The sequence below is a fragment of the Nannospalax galili genome, unplaced genomic scaffold (assembly GCF_000622305.1).
Source record: "Nannospalax galili isolate Female #2095 unplaced genomic scaffold, S.galili_v1.0 scaffold1359, whole genome shotgun sequence".
Lineage (NCBI taxonomy): Eukaryota > Metazoa > Chordata > Mammalia > Rodentia > Spalacidae > Nannospalax > Nannospalax galili.
In genome coordinates, this window is record NW_008342089.1 from 321,477 (window position 1) to 342,757 (window position 21,281).

A 21,281-nucleotide genomic window follows, 5' to 3' on the forward strand; every position below is an offset into this window, starting at 1 on the left:
AAGGACGGACTGGGAGCGGATCCAGCCTGGGCCCTCTCCGGGGTGACAGAAAGTGGGGCTTGGTCCAGGACTTCCCCTCATAATTTAAGTTTAGGATCCAGTCACCGCCAGGAAGGGGGCGGTCTGAGCACGGGGAGGTATCGTAGTCATTGTGTAGATGATCCCTAAAGGGAGGCCAGGAGCCTTGGTGAAGCATAGGGAGGAGTCTGAGGTAACACCGGTGGCCGCAAAACCGCAAGCCTGGCGGATGCCGAGAGCTCAGTGACTCCGAGAAACCGATGTCCACTAGACGCAAGAGCTTTAGGGGCGGGGCTCGGGAAGGGGTGGGGCTTCCGGAATCTGGGCAGGACTTGCCTGTAGCCCCGAGGGCTTGGCTCTGGCGGACATGAATTTGAAGTGGGTGGAAGGGAAGGGGCGTGGCCCGGGAGGGCCGGGGCGGGGCTTGGGGTGGCCCAGCAGCACCTCCCCTTCCCTGAACCGCCGCAGTCGCGGCTGAGGAACTGCACGGCCCCAGCGCGCTCGCTGCCCAGCAGAAGTCGGAGCAGCAGCCAGCTCCGGGCCGGGGCCATGGGCGCCCTGCGCCACCCGGGTCATGAGGACGGAGGCGGAGGCAGCGGGGCAGCCGCTCGAGCCGGGTCAGTGCCTCTCCGAGGGCCTTGCCTTCCTTCACCCGGGGAACCGAGGGACCCCGCCCTAGAGCAGGACAGGGTCTGGCCGCGCGACCTTGGCCGGACCACGGCCTCAGCGCAGACCGTGGAACTCCTAGATCTTAGCTCGGTGGATATCCCGCCTCATGTCCCGTCCCCCAACCTCTGGTCATTCTTGAGTCTCCCAGGGCTGGAACCCCAGGCAGCTCTGATAGCGGTCTTGGAAGGGCCACCTTTCCCCAAAACGAAAAGTCCTGCTGGAGCGGCTCTGGGTGATCCTGCCCTCTGGGGAGCCGAGGGCAGCCCGAGACCAAGAAGGGGAGGGGGGAGGAGGGAAGGTCCTTTCCCCTGTTTTCCCAGGCGCTTTGTCTAGTTTAAAACAGTTCTTCCCTGGTTCGTTCTGCCCGAAGGAAACCAGAGCCCCTTTGCTTGCTTAAGATGTAGAGAACGGGGGAGGTCACCGTGGAACTCCGCTTAAGACACAGAGTTGATATTAATAAACTGCTCTGGTGAGGATGGCATCTCATGGGAGGGGTCAAGAGCACTTGGGACCCAGACCCTTGGTGTCGGTAGGACAATGACATCACATCCAGGAGTGCATCCTTGTATGGTGGATCAGGGCCTGAACCCATACTGGGATTCACATTTCTACTCTCTAATTCTCTAACTTTGATCTTTGAGTGCTTTGCTTTTTCTTAGCCTCAGCAGAGTAATGGCTCATCTTTGTAGGGAGCTAAGAGCTAGAGGCTGTGTTAAATTGTTGATATCAAGTGCCTCATGATCTTCATAAAACCCAGTGAAGTAGGTTACTGCTGCTGTTTGTACTTTTTCAGGTGAGCAGACTGAGGCTGAGAGGGGTAAGGTGTCCAGAAAGAGTGGTGACAGCCACAAACTGAAGCTGGGCTAGGGCCTTCTGGCAGACCCTAGCTCTCAGGTGGGGTAATGCCTTGGCTTCAGGCATCAACATCTGGCAGCAGTTTGGGGCTCTGAAGGCTAAAACTGTTATCACGACAAATACCAAGGCCTTGCCTACCCTTATCACCTACGCTCCAAGGAACATCTTGCCTGTGCCAAGATGGGGATGGCCTAACAGGAAACCTTTGTCCTGTGACACCTCAGGATCAAGAGGTTCTAGGGCTCTGTGAAGAAGAGAGACAATTTAATCTCCTAGGGCCCTAAGGAGTAACTGTCTTGTAGCACATTTTACAACAGTATAACAGGAGGGTACAGCCCAACTAGTTAGTACTAGAGTAAGGAGAGAGCCTTCAATAGAGGGCTGTGATCTGGAAGCCTGGGCAATGGGCATTGCAGTGACAAGTAGGCCTCCCAAGGGAAAGCTTTGTTTTTAAACTCCTGTTCAACAGGCATACATGAATGCTGGCTGTGGGCTGAGGGGTGGGAGAAGGTAATTGCACCCTTGGCCCCACATGCCATCACAGAATTCTCAGGCTGTCCAGAAGCAAATGCCACCTCAAGGAGCGTGTGGAGGGAGAGAACATTTAGATGTAAGAAATGAGAAACATTCCAGACTAATAGGCAAAAACAAAGCCCAGGAAGTAATGCCAGAGTTGATAAGACCAAAAGTTCATTTACAGTCATAATGAGGATTCTGAAAGGAGAAGGTGCTCACTGTGATAGCATGATACCCTGCAGAGTTCTCTACCCTGCATGTTGTGGGAGAACCATTTTAGAATATAAATCCCTGGAGATCAAGGTTTAGGTCTTTAGTCACCTTGGTGTGATCAGAGCCTCACATGAAATTAATTTCTTAAATATGATTTTTTTTTTGGAGGAGGGCAGTGCTGGGGATCAAACCTAGGGCCTTGGCAATACTAGGCAAGTACTCTACCTCTGAGCTACAAGTCCAGCCCCAGATATAATGATTATTGGTAAGTGTCAGACACGAAGCATGGGAAAAACAGCAAACAAAATGAGCAAGTTCTCTGATGTCTTAAGTCCATTTGTGCAACTGGATAGTTTATAAAAATAGGAATTTATTTTCTCAAAACTTTGGAGGCTGAGAATTCTAACATCAAGGTGCTGGCACGTTCCATGCCTGGTAAAGACCCATTCCTTATTGACAATCCCATGTAGATGCACTCACATGGCAGGAAGCAAAAAGAAGAAGTACGGTGTCCTTACACAGCAGGATATTAGAGGAGGGCAAAAAGGTCTGAGATGTTTGTCAGCTTGACATAATCTGCAGACAGTCACCTGAGAAAGGCCCTCTCAAAGAGGAATTGCCTAGATAAGATTGGCCCGCAGGCATGCCAGTGAGGGATTTCCTTAACTGGGATAATTAAGTGGGAAGACTTACCCTAAATGTGGGCAGCACCATTTTCTGGGCTGGGCCTTGGACTGATAAGGATCACCCAGACGCCTGCCTACATGCATTCCTTGCCCTCTTCCTGATTATAGATATGTTATAACTGGCTGTTTCAGGCTCCTGCTGCTATGACTTCCCCTAAATGATTAATGTGACTTGGAATTGTGAGTGGAAACAAACCCTTTCTCCCCTAAGTTGTTTTTGTCAGGATGTTTTATCTCAGCACCTGGAAAGGAAACTAAGACAAGGCCTAAGATGGGTTTTCTGACCCTTTTATAAGTGCCCTCATGACCAAATCACTTCCCCAAAGACCCAACTTCTTACCGCCACCACCATGGGGTTTATGTTTCAGCATGAATTTTGGTTGGAGATGCACATTCAGATCATGGCCCTGCTCCTCAGGAAACTTACGATTTAATGAGGTGACAGTAGCTTCTTATGTTGTTCCTTTTGCTAAGCACTGAATGAAATAAACAGGATGCTATGAAGGAGGGCTCTTCTCACCCATCAAAGGCATAGTCAGAAAAAACCTCAGGAGATTTTGAGATGAGACCCAAATGACAAGAACAGTAGAGAAGAGGGTGGCACGTGTGCAGAATCCCTCAGGCAGTTAAGGCTGCTGGGTTCAGAGGGCAACTAGAGCAAGTGAGGACTGAGGTGAATGTGGAGGACCCAGGTAGGGCAGGAACCTGAAAAATATAGCAAAAGGTGAGGGGTGGAGATCTAGCTCAATTGATAAGAGTGATTGCCTAGCATACATGAAGCCCTAGGTTCAATCCCCATCACCACATAAAACCAGGTGTGGTGTCACATGCCTGTAATCCCAGCACTCTGGAGGAAAAGGTAGGAGGGTCAGAAGTTCAGGGTTCCCTTGGCTACCTATCAAGTTTGAGGCCATCCTGGGCTACATAAGACCCTGGGTTTTATATTTTGTGTTTGTCTTTTTGAAACGGTCTTCCTATAGCCCCAGCTGGTCTGGAATGCAATATGTAGACCAGACTGACCTCAGTCTCACAGAGACTGTTAGTCTCTGCCTCCCAAATTCTGGGATTAAAGATGTGTGCTTTTAACCCTGCTTATTTGTTGTTCTGTTTTTAAAAGAAAAGTATGTTGAGAGAGCATTATTTTAATTTTTGTTGTATATGAATGTGCATGTTCCTATTGTACATATGTATATGTGTGTTCCTGTGCATGTGGATCCTTGTGTGTGCACATGCATGTGGAGGCCCAAGGTTGTCATTAAATGTCTTCCTTGATTTCTCTCCACCTTACCTGTTGAACAGGGTCTCTGACAGAACCTGGAGTTTGCACAGTTTTTCAGCTTGTCTGGCTAGCCAGCTTCCTCTGGGGATTTCCTGTCTCTACTTCCTGCATGCTGGGATTACAAGTGGGTATGGGTTCTGGGGATCTGAACTCCAGTCCTCACACTTGAGGCCTTTACCCACTGAGCCATTTCCCCAGCCCTGAGAACTTTAAGAGTAATGAGAAACTGTAGATGAAATTCCTCTGGCTGCTGTGTGCAGGGGCAGATGATGGGATAGAATTTGGGAAGAGGACAGGCAAGACTTTATCCATGGTAGGGGTAGAATGAGGCCAAGTGCATGGGCCTTGAATGGGAGACAGGTTTAGAGGTGCCTGGGGCAAGAAGGGCAAAAAGCCTCGTCCTTGCCTGGGCCTAGCACACCAGGCCCTAGCTGGCAGTTTACACTAGTACCTATATGCTTTATGCATATAGTTGCTCTGGGCTGGCTCCATGGTGATCCATTTCATAGAGGGGAGAGCAGGCATGCCCTGAGGAACTGAAGTGGTGACCAGCATAGAGAAGGCCCTTCTGGGGCTGGACAGTTGGCTCAGTGGTTAAGAGCACTAGCTCTTACAGAGGACCTGGGTTCAGATCCCAGCACCCACATAGTGACTCACAACTGTCTGTAACTCCAGTTCTAGGGGATCCAGTGCCTTCTGTCCTCTGCAGGCACTAGGCATATACTTGGTACATATATCCATATATGCTTGTAGGCAAAACACCCATACACATAAATAAAAATAAATAAATCTTTAAGAGAGTGAGCGAGAGAGGTCCCTCTGGTTCTTTAGACTTTTTCTTTTTTTTGACCAGCCCTAGTTATATAGACCAGATTGGCCTTGTGCCTCTCCTGCCTCAGCTTTCCAAATATTGGGGTTTCAAGAGTGTGCTACCATCTAGACTCTGAACTTTGTGCAGATTCATTCCCAGGCCATGCTCCTGCCAGCTTGTCCTTCCCTCAGGGCCTCAGCACATACTGTTCTCCATCCGTGTTCTGCTTCCTGGCTCACCTCTCTGAGGCACACCCCATCGTTTCCTAGCCCAAGTTGCTGATTATCTGTTATATTTGTTTGTTCTTGCTATGCACTGGGACACGGACCTTGTCATTGTTGTCACTATACTGAAGTACACATGCCAGATGCTCAGAAAATATTTTTGCAGTCGGTTGACCAAATCAGACCAAAGTCCCCCACTTTAGGAATGACCAAACTCAGTCCAGTGCAAGGAAGATAATTGCCCAACCCCCAACCAGCCAGTGGGACTACAATACCTGTGTGTGGCCTATTCTGTTTCACTTCACAGCCTGGAAAGGGCAGACCATGGGGACAGTGCTAGACAGAGCACTGCATTCTACTTATGCGGCTTGTACGACAGTTCCCTTCTCCTAACCATGGTCTTCCCATGCTGGTTCTCCTGGAGGCTTTGGTGTCAGGCAGACCTCCTCGAGCACTCTGCTGAGTGCCTCCTGTGGCCCAGCCATGGTATGAAAGCAGGAAGCAAAGTCCCTGCTTCCTCAGTTCCTCCCAGAACATCTTAATGAGAGGTATGGGGGGCTATGAGCATATACAATGTGTGACTGGGTCTGAAAGCGGCAGCACTTCAGAGGAGTGAAGTCTATGGGCAGGCATTAGTTTCTGGAAAGCCAAAAATGTCCAGGCAATGGTGTGCAAGACACTCCCTGCTCAACTGTGAGGGATCATGGCAGAAGAGAATTCTGCCTGGAAGAGAGCCTGGTGATGAGGAGGAAGCCGACCTTATTGAGATAGTGACTGTTCTAGTTTCTCAGTTGCTATGACAAAATACTCTGACCAGTACCAACTTGGGGAGGAAAGGGTTTATTGTATATTACATATCCTGAGTCAGAGATCATCAGGGATCCCAAGGTAGGAACTCAGGGCAGGAACCTGGAGGCAGGAGCTAGAGCACAGACCATGGAAGAACAGTGCTTACTGGCTTGCTCCCCTGACCCCTGCTCAACCTGTTTTCTTATGCAACACAGGTCCCCCTGCCCAGGGGTGACACCATCCACAGTGGGCTGGGCCCTCCCACATTACTCAACAATCAAGAAGGTGCCCCATGGACATGGCCACAGGCCAGTCCAATGAAGGCAATTCTCCAATTGAGGCTCCCTCAACCCAGGTGTGTCAAGTTCATACTAAAGCTATCCAGCACAATTGACCCCTTGTCAACTTGACACAAATACATCACTATTAAACCATAACCTTTCCAATTCTTGTCCCCAAGATATGATGTTAATATTAATATCACAACACAAGGACAGTACAACCTTAAAAACCCCACAGTCCTTAAAAAAATCCAAACACTTAAAAGTCCATAGTCTTTTTTAAAAGTCTCTTTAACTGTGGGTGGGCTTCTGTAAAATCCAAAACAAGTAATGTCTTATTTCAAAGGGGAGAATCAGGTACACCTAAACAAACCTGAAGTCCAACAAAGAAGCTCAAGGCTGGGCATCTGGGATTCACTTTCACTCATGATCTTCTGGGCTCCAAAGAGTTCTGGCAGCTCCACTGCTCTGACTCTGCAGTCCACAGCACACACAGCTCATCTCACAGACCCAGGCCAGCTGCATTCCACACCTACTGCTGTCCTTGGTGGTCGTCCCATGGTCCCGGCATCTCCAAAAAGCTGGGGTCTCCACTGAAACTGAGGCTACAACCTCACCAATGGCCTCTTGACTCTTGGGGTGCAAAGCCTCATTCTCTCCATGACCCCTTTGATCCTGTGGTCTTCACTGCAACTGGAGCTGCACTTTTACTTTTACCTATGACCTTTCCTGGCCTCTCAGAGTGCCAAGCCTCAGCTGCTCTCTGTGACCCCTTCACGCTTTCAACACCAGAACCATTCAGGAGACTCTTACACATTACCAAGTCCTTCTTCCAGCTTGAGATGGAGGCTTGGGTCCCCTCTGTGTGCTGACCCTGAGGAAATACCTCCCAGAAGATTTCACCTCAGTGATGCTGGTTTCTTGTTACTTACAGCTGATTTTTCAGCCCCAGCTAACCAGCATCAATTGTCCCAGTAAAGCAAAGGTTTTCCTTCAGGTTCTGGTCTCTTCTTAATCACAGCTGATTCTTCAGCTCCAGCCAACCAGAACCCACAGATTCTCACTTCATAATATCACAGGAACAGCCCTGTTAGTCTCCGCTTCCCTTTGAAGCTTCACAAGCCAGGCCTCCATCGTCCACAACTCTTTCAACATAACTGTTCCAAGCTCCACAGCAACAAACTAAGCACGCAATGGCTTTTCCAGCCAAAGTTCCAAATGCTTCTACAATCCTCCAATGTGGGGGTCTGTCACAGCAGTATTCCACTCTCTGGTACCAATTTCTGTTCTAGTTTCTGAGTTGCTGTGACAAAATACTCTGACCAGTACCAACTTGGGGAGGAAAGAATTTATTTTATATTACATATCCTGGGTCAGAGTTCATCAGGGAGCCCAAGTTAGGAACTCAGGCAGGCCACAGGCCAGTCCAATGAAGGCATTTCCCCAATTGAGGCTCCCTCAACCCAGATGTGTCAGGTTGGCATTAAAGCTCTCTGGCACGTGACCATGAATGTTTTGTTTTAAAGAGGCATGGGAACCAGCACACTAGAAGATTTTGGTATAAGATAAAGGGCTGTGGGAAGGGCCCTGTAGAGTCTCAGCAGAAGGCTGTAATGGCATCTCCAGTGGGGGTGGCAATGGTGGGCACTGTGCAGAGGCTCTGAGACCTCCCTCTTGTTTCTGTACAGGAGATTTTGTGCAGCTGCCTGTGCCCGTCATCCAGCAGCTCTACCACTGGGACTGTGGCCTGGCCTGCTCCAGGATGGTGCTGCAGTGAGTGTCCACACTACCTTCTGTGGCTCCAGGGTGAAACAAGAAGTGACCTGGGTGCTCTGCTAATGGTTAGGAGCTTGGGATGACCAAAGAAGTTTCATATGTCCAGGCTGGGCATTTTCTACTGCTCCAACCTCATGCTAACTGAGATGCTACATAGATATAAAAACCCTGAAAGAGCCAGAAGGGACCATTGCTCTCACCTGTACAAGAGTTTTTAATTGGCTGTCTGGAGACCTAGATCCTTTATCTGTCTTACATTCTGGAATTCTTGGAAAGATGAAGCTTAACAAAAGTGTTCAGTTGTTAAAACTTTGGAAACCACTTTTATGATCCAAGGGCCTCATCTTAGAGATGCAATCAGGAAGGCCAGAGAGACGAACAACTTGCCCAAGTTCACACAGTCTTTGAGAAATGCAAGAAACAGAATTGAGGCCCTTGACTGTGGCACTAGACAGTGTCCCAGGCAGTCTAAGCCCTGAAAGCCCTCAGGTTGGGCTCAGGTATACATGGGCATGATGTGGGGTTATGATAAAGGAAAGAGGCTCCTAAAGATCAGAAGTACTGATGGTGGCTGTTGGGCCCACAGATGGAGGGTAATGTGGTCTAGCTTTGCCTCAAGAGCAAGCTAATCTCTTTGCCCTCTGCTCAGGTACCTGGGCCAGCTGGACGACCGGGAGTTTGAGAGTGCCCTGCAGGAGCTGCAACTGACCAGAAGCATCTGGACCATCGATCTGGCCTACTTGATGCGCCACTTTGGTGTGAGACACCGCTTTTGTACCCAGACTCTGGGTGTTGACAAGGGTTATAAGAACCAGGTAAGCAGCTAACCCCTGGGTCTTCTTACACATGGGCACCCAGAGGCATAGGCTACCCAGTTGTATCGGTTAGAGAATGCTCAAAGCTTGAACGCTAAAGTGAAAACATGGTATACAGAGACTAGGTGGTAGATAAACGTGCTGGCAGACGGCTTTGAGGTCCGGCCTGCCCGGAGCATCCAAGCATTGAATCCTGGACTCCTGCCTGCCTTCTCTAGCAAAGGAGTATCTGCCCTCTGCATCCTTCTCTGCACTCTCTAGGACAAGACAGGCCCAGGCTGCAGAGCACATCACTGTGATCTTATGTGACTATCACTTGCTCCATTCCTTCTTTCTCAGCAGGATAGCCAGGTCTCAGCTAGGTGACTGCTATTCTGGAAGAAAAACTGATATGTATTTCTTTTTTTTTCTTCTCTTGAAAAATAATGCCATCATAGATGGCTGTGCCAACACATCAGTGAATTCTGTCTCCTTGCAAAGCCAGAGCCAGGCTTACCTGCCCTTCAGGCAGATCTTGCCCAGGCTCCAAAAGTTGGCAAAGTAGTCTCTACTAGCCTTGTTGGCAAAGGGCTGTCACAGGGGCCCAGTGCCAGACCTTGTAACTCTCCTTTGAACTTTCCACACCAGGGGAAGAAGGCTACTAAATCTTAAGGCTGAAAAAGGGGCCTGAGAACAGAATGTCTTTGGCCTGCCTCCTGGGGCTCTGATCATGTGAGGTCCCTGTGCCAAGCAAAGTTCTGTGGGTCATTCTTGGCTATACTGGCTGGCTGAACCATCTAGTGGGAATTGGGAGGGCAGCCTTGCCCTCCTTGCTCATTTGCTTTAGGTTACTGTTCATGTCTACCAGCTGATCTTCCCTAGGGAGCTGGCCTAAGGTCTTCATGTCATCACCTGTCTCGAGCCTCCTGTTCATACTTGTCTGTCCGCTCCTCAGCCAGGAACAGACACAGCTTTCTTACTGGACATGGTAGGCACATGCCACCTGTCCTGAAGTAGGGCTCCTCTGCCTTTTTTTTTTTTTTTTTTTTTGAGACAGGTCTCTCTGTAGTCCCAGCTGACCTGGAACTCACTATGTAGACTAGGCTGGCCTTGATCACACAGATTCACCTACCTCTGCCTCCCAAGTGCCAGGACCAAAGGTATGTGCCACCACGCCCAGCTCCTCTGCCTTCTTGCTACCTCTTCTAACATGATCTTTGCTTCATCTAGTGGGGTGAGTGCAGCCAGGATGGGTGACCACTCCACCTGCTCTTCTCTCTTCAGTCCTTCTACAGGAAGCACTTTGACACAGAGGAGACCAGGGTTAACCAGCTGTTCGCACAAGCCAAGACCTGCAAGGTGCTGGTGGAGAAATGGTGAGCCTTCCCTCCTCACCTGTCCTCATATGGCTGCTTTCTTCTGGTGACACAGTGGGGAGGCCTCAAGATGGCATTTGGGAAAGGCTGGGAGTGTGGACTTAGGTAGAACTGAGCACTGACTTGCCCCCCTGAGCCTTGGTGGGTTTTTTCATCCATATAGTAGAGCTCAGTGGGGCCATAACCCAGGTTGTAGCCTGGGGTGGTTTCTCTTGAACTGTTCAGAGGATGACGGCATGGGACAGAACACAGAAGACCTAATGTAGGAGTGATGGCCTGAGGAATGTGCTGTCAGTGTGACTGAGTAGCTGTCTAGGGAACCTGCTATTGTGACCTTACTGTTTTGAGGTTGTCTCACCAGGTAAGACCACTTAGACACAGAAAATTGCCAAAAGAAAGTCTTTGTAGCCAGGCCAGTGACTACACTGGGCATTTAAGTCCCAAGTACAGCCCTGAGCCATTTTTAGGTTAAGCTTTTATACAGAAAAACCATATCCAGGGGTGAAAAGTTTAAGTTCCCAAGCTTAGGGGTGGAAACCCCCCCTAACAATTTCTATTTTGCAAGAGAACAATCTCTATTCTGCAAGAGCGAGCCGAGCGGCAAGTACAGAAGCCATAAACCTGCTGTTAGCAGGAACCACCAGGTGCACGCCAAAGACCTGTTCTCAAATCCACACCTTGGTACACCTTGGTGCAGCTGGGTCAAACTTTTCCACTCCCATATTTGAGCTAACTGCTTCTAGCTTTAACTACTGGGTTTAGATGGGGCCTGCTTATAACATAGCATAGCTATGGTCAATCTTGGGTTACCCCACCACATTACAAGGGCCTCCCTGTTCTTAGCCATATGTTAGGGGCTGGGTTCCCCACAGTGCGTGATAGTCTTCCCTGGGCTCACTGTAAAGCCTCTAGTCCCTGGCTAGGCTTCCTGGGACCATTCCTCTCAGATTTCTTTACAGATTTATGGTTTTCTCTTTTCTTTTCCTTTTTTTTTTGTCTTTTCCTTTTCCTCTAGCCCCAGCTGTCCTGGAACTCTCTATGTAGACCAGGCTGGCCTTGAGCTCACAGAGAACTGCCTGCCTCTGCCTCCCAAGTGCTGGGATTAAAGGTGTGCGCCACCACACTCGGCAGATTTATGGTTTTCTATTAATACCATTAGCCACATGGTAGATGAATTGGAACCTGGGGAGACAAATATCTACTTGTCCTTTGGCCATTTAAGTATGTGATGGAAGGAAAGGCAAAGGTTTATTTAGGGATTCTCTACAGGTCTTGTCACCGAATGGGAAGCCCTTGCCTTCTCAAGGGACGAGATGGCAACAGGAGAGGTGTGTCTGGTCACCCCAGCATGTAGCTGTGCTGTGATCTGAATCTAGCATCTTCACACTCACAGTTCCATGAAGCTACAGCTTCCCTTCCAGCCTGCCCTGCTTTTTACCCTATTGCTGAAATCCCTTTTATATATGCTATTGGGAACTCTGCCAATATTTTGTTTCGGAGATCAAATGGAAAAATGGCACATTTCCTAATGTAAGGCAGCAAAACCAAAGTGTCTAGGCCTCATGATGCGAACGCTTCCACTCCTGAGGAGATTACTGAAGGAGGGTCTGGGTGGTGAGCATCTCCCTCAGTGAAGATAGCAGAGTCTTTGGGGTACCCCCACAACTCCTTCTGTCCTCTGGGCTTTCACTTGAATTTTCTGCCTATAGAAGGTATCAGAAGGGACAGCCCCCGCTCCCCCCAGCCGAGCCAGCCTCCAGGATGGTGCCAGGCAACACTTTCTACTTCCAGTGTAAACCATGCAAGATTTGGGGTAAAGGAGAAATGAGAGCTTTGTAAAAATTAACTGTCCAGGCTAAGAATAAGGTCTGGTGCTGCTGTAGTTGCTCTCCGATTACAGGGCCATGTCTTCTATAAGAACCTCCATTCTGGGCATGGTGGCACACGCCTTTAATCCCAGCACTTGAGAGGCAGAGGCAAGCAGATCTTTGTGAGTTCAAGGCCAGCCTGGTCTAGATAGTAAGTTCAGGTCAGCTGGGACTACAGGGAAACCCTGTCTCAAAAAGACAAAAAAATAAATAAATAAATAAACCTCCATACCCCAGCACCAGCACACAAAGGCTGGACCTGAGCTTGATGCAGGGCTGAACCCAGACCATTGTGACAAATCAGGGAATTCCTACTTGGAGGGAGCCCAGGGCAGAGGGAAGACAAGCCAGGTCCTCAAGTATTCTAATACCAGGAGTGCATAAAACTGGGATCCATGAACTTGGGAGATGGGAAATGAGGCCCAGTGGCACTATATCTAACCCTTCTCCCACCCACAGCACAGTGAGCGTGCAGGACATCCAAGCACACCTGGCTCAGGGCCATGTGGCCATTGTGTTGGTGAACTCAGGGGTGCTGCACTGTGACTTGTGCTCCAGCCCAGTCAAGTACTGCTGCTTTACCCCCCGTGGCCACCGCTGTTTCTGCCGTACTCCTGACTACCAGGGCCACTTCATCGTTCTGCGTGGCTACAACAGGACCACTGGCTGCATCTTCTACAACAACCCAGCCTATGCTGACCGTGAGTGCTGAGGGCAGCGTGGGTCAGGGTGGTCTGTGTTTACTATCCCCTATGCCCAGACCCCACAACTTTCTCCCTTCAACATGGTATGGATATGACCAAGATATCCTTCCTTCCCTCATTCCTTCCCTTCCTTCCTCCCTCCCTCCCTCCTTCCCTCTCTCCTTCTCTGCATTCCTCCTTCCTTCCCTCCCTCCTTCCCTCCCTCCCTCTCTTCTTTCTGAAGCCTTTGCTCTTCCTGGGTTCTTGTCTTTAGGCTGTCCTGGCCACACTGCAAACCAGCTAAAAACCTGCTGCTGCCCAGACCTCCAGCTACCCCTCCTCCTACACCACCAGCTTCACCCCTCTGCTGGGGTCCCACCTTGATGATCTATGCTGCATATGCTGTAGTCCTGTCCTAGTCCTCACAGGACAGCCAGTACACTGGCTGAAAAGTCTGGCTAGACCTTCCCCTTGTTCCAGAGTGCCCACTGCCCTTAGGGTCTTGGGCATGACAAAGGGCTTCTCTGACTAGACTTCGTGGTCAGCATATTTCTTTTTTTGAAACAGAGTCTCCCTGTAGCCCCAGCTGTCTTAGAACTTGCTATGTAGACCAGGCTGGCCTGGTCTTGCCCCTACCTGAGTGCTGGGATTAAAGGCGTGTACTACCACCTCCGGCCTGGAGCACATTTCTCGATTTTTCTAGGCCTCAGTTTCTCCATCCTCTAAACTGGGGAAGAGTCAGAGAAAGAGCTCCTGAAAGCCAGAATAGGCAGGAAAAGTTTCCTGGGGGTGGAAAACTTGAGCCAAGACAGGTAGGACACAGCTGGGTGCTGGCAGGGTGGGTATTTCCTCCACTTACTGACCCTACTCTGCCCTTTCCACACCCAGCAGGAATGTGCAGCACCAGCATCAGTAACTTCGAGGAGGCCAGGACCAGCTATGGCACAGATGAAGACATCCTCTTTGTCTACCTGGACAGCTGACAGCAGGAGCCTGGCTTGCCAGGCCCTCAGACCCTATATCCTACCCCAGCCAGGCCCACTCAGGATACGTAGGCCCAGGGCTGCTGGGGCTAGGATGCCCAGTCGTAGCCTCAGCCTGTTTGACAAGGCCCTGGGGTACTCTGTGACATGGCTGCTTTGTCCTCCAGTGCTATGTGTCATTATGCAACTTACCCTAAGCACCTGCTAGTTGCTGGAGGCATTCTAAGAGCCTCTCTCAAGACCCTAAGTCTGACTCTAGCTGTGTCCAAAGCAAGAGAAGAAGCTAGAGTCAGTCTCTCTGCGGACTGAGTCCTGGGAGAGGTCACTTATCTTGATGCCACTCTTTAGGACAGCATCTCTGTGTTTGGGGAGAGCACATCCAAACCCAGGCCCATGGCACAGGGCCACTCTAAGCCCCAATATTTTGCTGCCACATGGTGGAGTCACTACTCTCTTCTGTCTCAGTGGACTCAAGTTTCTCTGATTATGAAGCCTTGTTATTATGCAACATAGGCACACTTTACAGCCACTCTGGCTCCCTGACCCCTGGGATGCTGGGACTTTCTTAGCATCTAGGTACCTCGGTTCTATAGAATGGAGAGCCTTTAGCAGTGAGCTGGGTCCAGTGAATGACAGCAGAGAGAATATTCCAGGAATAAAGTGCTGCTGAGGCCCCAGAGAGCCCCTGTGCCCAGGAGGCCTTCTGACACCAGCCTAAATTCCCACAGTGGTATTTGTCCTCTAAGTGTGGGAGCCCCACATCTCTTGAGGATGGGTGCTAGAGGGCCTGTCCTCCTAAAACGATGACCAGGGGACGACAGCCTGTAGCCACCCATCTACCCTGGTTTTTATACCAGGACCATTTGCACAGAATACTGGGTCTTCAGTCCTGATGAAGAAAGGCAAGGATCATACAGCACTTCACGTAGCACCAATTGGAGCTGGTTCCTTCCTCTTATGCTCTTGATAGCAAGGGTATTTATTTTACTGAGATTTAAATTTTCAGCTTGCAGGGAGTAAGACAATAATAGATTACAGGTACTTTGGAACCACTAACACCTCTTTTCATAGGGCAGATAAGTCAGTACAAGTTCTTAATATGAAAACTGCCTGGCCAGCAGCCTGAGGGGCCCCTCACCTTACAGAGGAAGAGGCTGGCCCCTGGAGGAGGCTTGCCCAGGGCAATGGTAGAGCTGGGTCTTGAACCCAGGTCTGCACCAAAGAAACAAGGAAATGGGTCATTCTCACGGAGACTAGGGGAGTTCACTCCTCATAGGATGCCTCTGGCAAAGAAGCAGGGGTACCCCAACGCTTCACTATCCCTGTACTCCTGGGGCCTTAGTCTTTCAGTGCCCAAGGCGTGACATGGTAGCAGCTGTTTCCCCCACCACTAGCTGGCCCCTCCCTGAGCATGGTAGTTCTGAGGGACAGAGGTGGTCTGTGTTTACAAGGTCAGTCAGACCACTCACCGAAATTACTCAATACCAGATGCAGCCTTAGGCTGGGAGGGAAGTGCTCTTGGCTAGGTAGCCAGCCTGGCTTTCAGAGATTAGTATTGGTTTCAGTCTGGTCTCATTTCCATTGCCTTAATGCTGGGTGACCTAAGGCTCTAGGGAACTCTGGCTCCAAGCCTAGGAGTACTGCATAACAGCTATGGGGTGTGGGTGTCCTCAGGAGAGGATCGGTAAAATTGTGAGGATACCTGATGGGAGGAAGTAAAGCCTTTATGATAATTGGATGTGATGAGGCATGCTGGTGGGTGGTCATGGGAAGTGGCTTCCAATGAAGGTGGTCACCTTCTCTAGGATATTTAAAAATACTCAGTCCCTGGACTCAGACAATGACTTCTCAGGGCAAGTTACAAGTTAGAGGCCTCCTGTCTGTAAGAGTAATAAGACAGCTGCTATCTACGAGATCCATCTGCCTGAGGAGGGACGTAGAGGCAGGATGTAAGCCACACTGTGTTGTATTCTTGTAGAGGTCATGAAAATGGGCTAGAGAAAGCTGTGACATCAGGGACTTGCCCACAGCATGTGGTACCTACAACTGCCGAGCTTGTCCTGCAGCCCAGTGAAGCCTCTGAGGCCGCATGGGACAGCGGATGGCTGTACACTCTAGCCACGGGGATGAAAGGGATCTTTTGCATAGCAGAGGATTTTATACATAAATATATTTTGTTTGTAATGAGCCATTCTCAATAAATATTCTCACTGCACAGTGGTGGCAACCTTGGCTCGTCTTTGTGAAGCTGTTAACCTGCAGAGTTCCTGCCTCCCTAAATTCTTAGCAACCACACGGAAATCCGGGCCCTTGACATGACACATCTGGTTTTAGTTGGGACTGGAATATAGTTTTCTGCCTTCCAGGCCTCAGTCAAGCCTTAATGCTGGGCAAGGCCTGGACAGGCAATGCCTGTAGAAGAGCTGTAGAACTCAGACTGGGTCTTGGCGGAGGTGGGAGCAGCAACTGGCTGAAGTGAGGGAGATGGTCCATAGGAAGGAGGAGGGTGCTCAGTAGGAAGATTCTAGTCTTTCCTGTATGCTCTGTCCCACCCTGCAGCCAGAGAGGCAGGTCTTCCAGGCTTTGATTTGACGCGGTGTTGACACCACCACGGACAGAGATGACTGATAATCTCTGATAAAATTGTTTCTTGAGACTGAGCAGATTGATGAAGCTGAGTCCTTCTAGCAGGAAGCGCTGCTGTCTCCTCCTTACCCTTCTACCACCAACACTCCACACAGCAGGCCCAGCACCTTGGGTTCCAGTGCCTCACTTCCCATCCTCCCTGGTCCTTTTAAGGGCAGCTCTACAAATCGCCCTTTGAGCAGTGTTCAGACCAACAGGCTGTATGGAAACAGTTCACCAAGCTGTGGGTCGCTCTCTTTTGGGGCCCAACAACCCTAGAACTCTCTTTAAAAAGCTAGGAAGTTTCTGCAATTGATAATTTTGCTAATTTTAGCCTCTGGCAGAGGGAAGTAGATTTTAGCCAGAGGTATCCCTGAGGATTTGGGGTTTAATAGGTCCCTGACACAGCGACCAGGTAAATCCCTTTTCAAAGCTTACTATCTGGGCTCTTGTTAAAATAGAGTACTTCGCTGGGTCTGGTGGTACATGCCTGTAATCCCAGTACTCAGGAAGCTGAAGAATTGTACATTCAAGGCCAGCCTGGCAATGTTGTTGCACCCAATCTTCAAAACAAAACAAAACAAATCCCAGAGAGTACCTGATTCTTGAAAGTCCTACTTGTAAAGTGGAAGTGAATTTTCTAGAATATAGTTAGCCAGGCCCTGGTGACAATCTCAACCTTACATTAAAAATTTGGCATCTAGCACTTTAGGGAAAAATGGATCCATAGTTCACCAAGCAAAGCCACAGGCTTAGTGGGGACCTTAACTCACAGTTTCTTCTGGTTCACTGACAGCTCAACTGAGATGAAATCTGATGATCTTCACTGGGTGGCTGTTCACTCTCAGAAGCAGTCACACAAGCACAAGTCACAGAAGCAGTGGCTGTTACTGCCCAGTATGTACAATGTTAGATTTAGGAGGTGGGAAAAAGGAAGGAGCCAGACCTGCAACAGGCAAGGAATGTGCTCCTTGGATTCAGGAGGGCAAAGGGCTGATAAAAGCTGTTCCTCGAGGGATAATTATCTGTGCTCTGAACAGGGAGCAGTCTGGTCTTATATAGGAACTCTGCTGCACAGCTGCAAGAGTTAACTCTGTGCCAGGGTCTGGTGTCCTTGAGGGTCTCTTCCCTCAGACAGGCGGGTGAGTTATATAGCACTAAAGGAGACAGGTGGGCTCCACAAACAGCCTCTCTCAGTCCAGGGAGTGACCAACTGATAAGGTGTGAGAAAGGCCAGGCTTGAAAGGCCAGGCTGCCAATTTAGGGCCAGTTAGACACTTCAAGGAATTTATGGCTTTCCCTAATGAGGCTTGTGACTCTTCTGCAATTCACATATTCTATCATGCAACCTGTTTGCAGAGCCCTGAACTGGTACTCCACTTATAGAGCGCATATTTTACTGAACACTTGGCTATTGCCATTGGCCTAGTTGTTGGGTCTGCCACTTAAAAAATCTTGACTGCTATTTATAGACTTCTCTTTTATGGGCCATGAATTGTGCCAATTGTGGCTGTTATCTGTCTGAGACACATATGTAGTTATCCACAAACCTGTTCTTGGAATCAACTGGAAGAAGGATGTTGATGGAGCCTGAATAAACTGGATTATATTTAGCACTGTACTAGATGAGGCAACACATCCACTGTTGTGAGCTTAGCGTGAAGGAAGAGATTGCCTCAGATCAAGACTGCCACTGCAGGCCTGTGATTGGCTGTTTCTCTCACAAGGAAAGAGCTCACCTTGCACAGGGCATGGCCCTAAGCATGCTCCAATGCAGTGTGCTATTCTTGGCTCCTATTCAAAGAATGCTGTTTTGTAGGATAGAGGATCATAAAGCAGCAAGCAGAATGTCCACTCAAGGTATATGATATCTCCAGTACTCAGAGCTCAAGAAAGTGCTGGCCCTTTTTTTGGTGATAGAAGATTAAAAAGGAAACTGCAGGGCACAGCCCGAGCTTCTTTGATGTTCCCCTTTCCCTTTGATACTTACACTGGCTAGGAACAAAAGGAAGCAAGAATCTGAAATGAATCTATTTGAATATTTGTAAATCCTCCAAGGCACCTGTAAAACTCCCGAGAACGCCATATTCCTCCATAACACCTTGGTCTTTTCATTGGCCTTAGGGAATTGAAAACAGTTTCTGTGAGGAACTTAAGAACCTTTGGTGGCTGGGGCTAGGAACAGGGTAATTGTCAAAAATAGCAGAATTTGCTTGGTAAGTAATGGGAATTCAGGAAGGATTTCAACTGGCAAGACAGGCCAAATTCTCCACTTAGGGAAGTTCAGACTGCATATATTGTCCTTGACAGCTTGATGACTCTTACAACTGGAAATTGAACTGGAAGCTTTCATGGAGTGGGATGAACAAGTGAGCCACAGCCCTAACTTCCAACAGGGCATGTTTAATAGGAGGAAGTACTGCCTCCTGTTTTAAAAGCTGAGAAATCTAAGATCAAGTTTCCAAAATGGTACTGCCTTAGTTACTTTTCCTGCTGCTGTGGTAAAATGCAATTTAAGGGAGAAACAGCTTATTTTAGTTCACAGTTCAAGTGTATAGTCAAGGTAGGGAAGTCAAGGTGACAGAAGCTTGAGGCAGCTGATCACATTGCACCTACAGTCAGAAACAGTGGTGAAGGTGTGCTGCTGGTCAGCTCCATTTCTCCCTTTATACAGTCCAGGACCCCATCCAGGGAATGGTGCCACCAACCATGAACGATCTTCCCACCTCAATTGGTGCAATCAAGATAATCCCCCACAGGTATGCTCAGAGACCTATCTTCCAGATAACTTTGGGTTTTGTTCAGTTGACACAAACAATTGCTGATGTCTTATTGCTGTATCCTCTAGAGGAGGGGAAGGCTTTGTTCCCACACAGTAGAAAGGCTAGAAGGCACATTAAAACTAAAGGCAGTTTTCATTCTAATTATTATTGTTAATTTTGAGACAGGGTCTTGCCAATGCAGCCTGGTTTACATAGCAAGTTCCAAGACAGCACTGTTCCTGAGCAAAGCACATCCTGAAGTTTCAAGATGTTTTGGAGGAAGGCACAGAGGTCATGGAGGTCATGGAAGTTGGTATGTGCAGACTCAGTTAAAGTGCCAGAAGATCAATGGTCACCAAAGCTATAGCTACACAGTGGCTTTCAAGATCCTCTAAATCAATGGGTGAAATCAGCCAAGGTGTTGGGTGCCGTGTTCTTGGGGTACAGCAGTGTGTTCCTGAAAGCAGTACATTGGCAGTCTCTTTGTATGTCCATTTCAGCACCATTGGCATGTTATCAGTACCAGTCACGTAGGTGGCTTCACTCATTAGCATATGAGGTAAACAAAAGCTTCTGAAACAAGTTTTATCACAGCCACCTTAGGGTTGGCTCCTTAGCATATGAAGTCAACACAAGAGATAAATAAATACAATCCATCTTTCACTTTCAACATGGTCTTAGTCACACTCCTTACCCTGGTTCTAATTTCCCCTGCAATCTTCCTTTTCTCCTGAACAATTTAAAGGTTCTTCCTTAATTCCAAGATTTCTATGTTAATGGTATTAAGAGGTATTTGGTAGGAAATCAGGATTGGATGAAGTCATGGGGCAGGCACCTCATGGAACTAGTGGCTTTATAACTAGAGGAAGAGGTGCACTATCAACATACCAAACAAGATGTTCCTGCCGGTGCAATAGTGGAGCATCTACAACCAGCAAAGTTTTGATTGGCTATAATGCCAGATCCTTGGGGTGGAACACACATCTGCTTCTGTAAACCAGACCAACCCCCTGTGGCAGGGGGGACTATAGGCCCCAGTGGAAAGCCACTGCAATTGTTTTTTTTTTTTGACGGATGTGATGCACCTGCTAAAGTACTGTCCAAGCATTTGTGTTTACACCTATAGGTTAAGTTAATATAGCAGCCACTGTTTAGATGTTCTTCTTGCTGTTTGTGTTTTTATAGTAGATAGAATCCCACTGAAATGGGTCAACAGCCCATGGAAAACTGATAACGCAGAGACCTGAAAGTTCAGTGCCTTGCCACAATAGGAGAAAGATCATCTCACACCTACCACCTCCTCCAAGGCTCAGGGACTTTTGCTGAAGAGGTTGGCAGAAAGAATGTAAGAGCCAGAGGAAGGGGTGGAGTGTTATCTGGAACTGTACTCCAACCACTATGCCAGCAAGCTATAGTCACATCTCCTTCCCATGCTCATCAAGGAGTCGAAAGGGGAGTCAGTTACCCCTCCCACCCAATCAGTCAACCTTAGTGACATGTTGGGAAGGGGCTGAGGCTATATAACCAAGAATGCCAGGAGGCACCTCTCACCATTTTCTGTGGCTGTAGGGAAGTCACAGGATCTATATTTGTGTGTGGACTTTCCAGTGCAGCCATAAATGGGGAGGGGCACCCACTCCTCTGTAAATAAACCCCCACTCTTCGCTCTGTTAAGAAAAAAAAGAAAATGATAGGTGTTTGGATAGACAGAGGAGAGTGATCTGACTGACCACAAGTGGATGGACTTGCATTGGGGAATGCCTGGGGACATTAACTTGACACAGTGGGCCTTAACACCAAGAACAGAGTATATGGTTTCCAGTGGGGGGGCTTTGAGGGTGCTGGTGGGGACAGGGCTGTAAAGATGATTCAAATTGTTTGAGATATTCTGTATGAAATACAATAAAATTTAATAAAAACAAGTTTTAAAAAAAAGAAGAGGAAGAGGAACTTTGACCCCAGGCCACCATTCCCATTAACTTGGTCAGAAGTCTATTGGGAACAACAGGGCCTATCTCTGGCTCTTTCACCTCTCATGAAAAACATCTGTAACCCATCAGATGCCTTTCCAAC

General features: G+C 48.7%; 1 protein-coding gene across 4 annotated transcripts; it reads left to right on the forward strand.

Moving 5' to 3' along the window:
• Positions 1 to 423: 423 nt before the first annotated feature.
• Gucd1 (guanylyl cyclase domain containing 1) lies at positions 424 to 16,036 on the forward strand. Of its 4 annotated transcripts, none has more exons than XM_029565816.1 (7): positions 474 to 635; positions 4,257 to 4,360; positions 8,030 to 8,114; positions 8,767 to 8,932; positions 10,196 to 10,287; positions 12,615 to 12,856; positions 13,730 to 16,036. In XM_029565816.1, the coding sequence occupies exons 1-7, from the start codon at positions 568 to 570 to the stop codon at positions 13,819 to 13,821; spliced, it is 849 nt and encodes a 282-aa protein (XP_029421676.1). In that variant the 5' UTR covers positions 474 to 567; the 3' UTR covers positions 13,822 to 16,036. The 4 variants fall into 4 exon arrangements, with proteins under 4 accessions (XP_008836106.1, XP_029421676.1, XP_008836105.1 ...); XM_029565817.1 differs by lacking the exon at positions 474 to 635 and adding an exon at positions 3,376 to 3,395 and having other exon boundaries at positions 13,727 to 16,036; XM_008837884.3 differs by lacking the exon at positions 4,257 to 4,360 and having other exon boundaries at positions 424 to 635.
• Positions 16,037 to 21,281: the final 5,245 nt, after the last annotated feature.

Excerpts from the sequence above, each read along its gene's own strand:
- Gucd1 (XM_029565816.1), top strand. The coding sequence starts at position 568 with ATGGGCGCCCTGCGCCACCCGGGTCATGAGGACGGAGGCGGAGGCAGC. Across the intron at positions 8,115-8,766 it reads TGCTCCAGGATGGTGCTGCA|GTACCTGGGCCAGCTGGACG; the intron begins GTGAGTGTCCAC and ends CCCTCTGCTCAG. Across the intron at positions 8,933-10,195 it reads ACAAGGGTTATAAGAACCAG|TCCTTCTACAGGAAGCACTT; the intron begins GTAAGCAGCTAA and ends TTCTCTCTTCAG.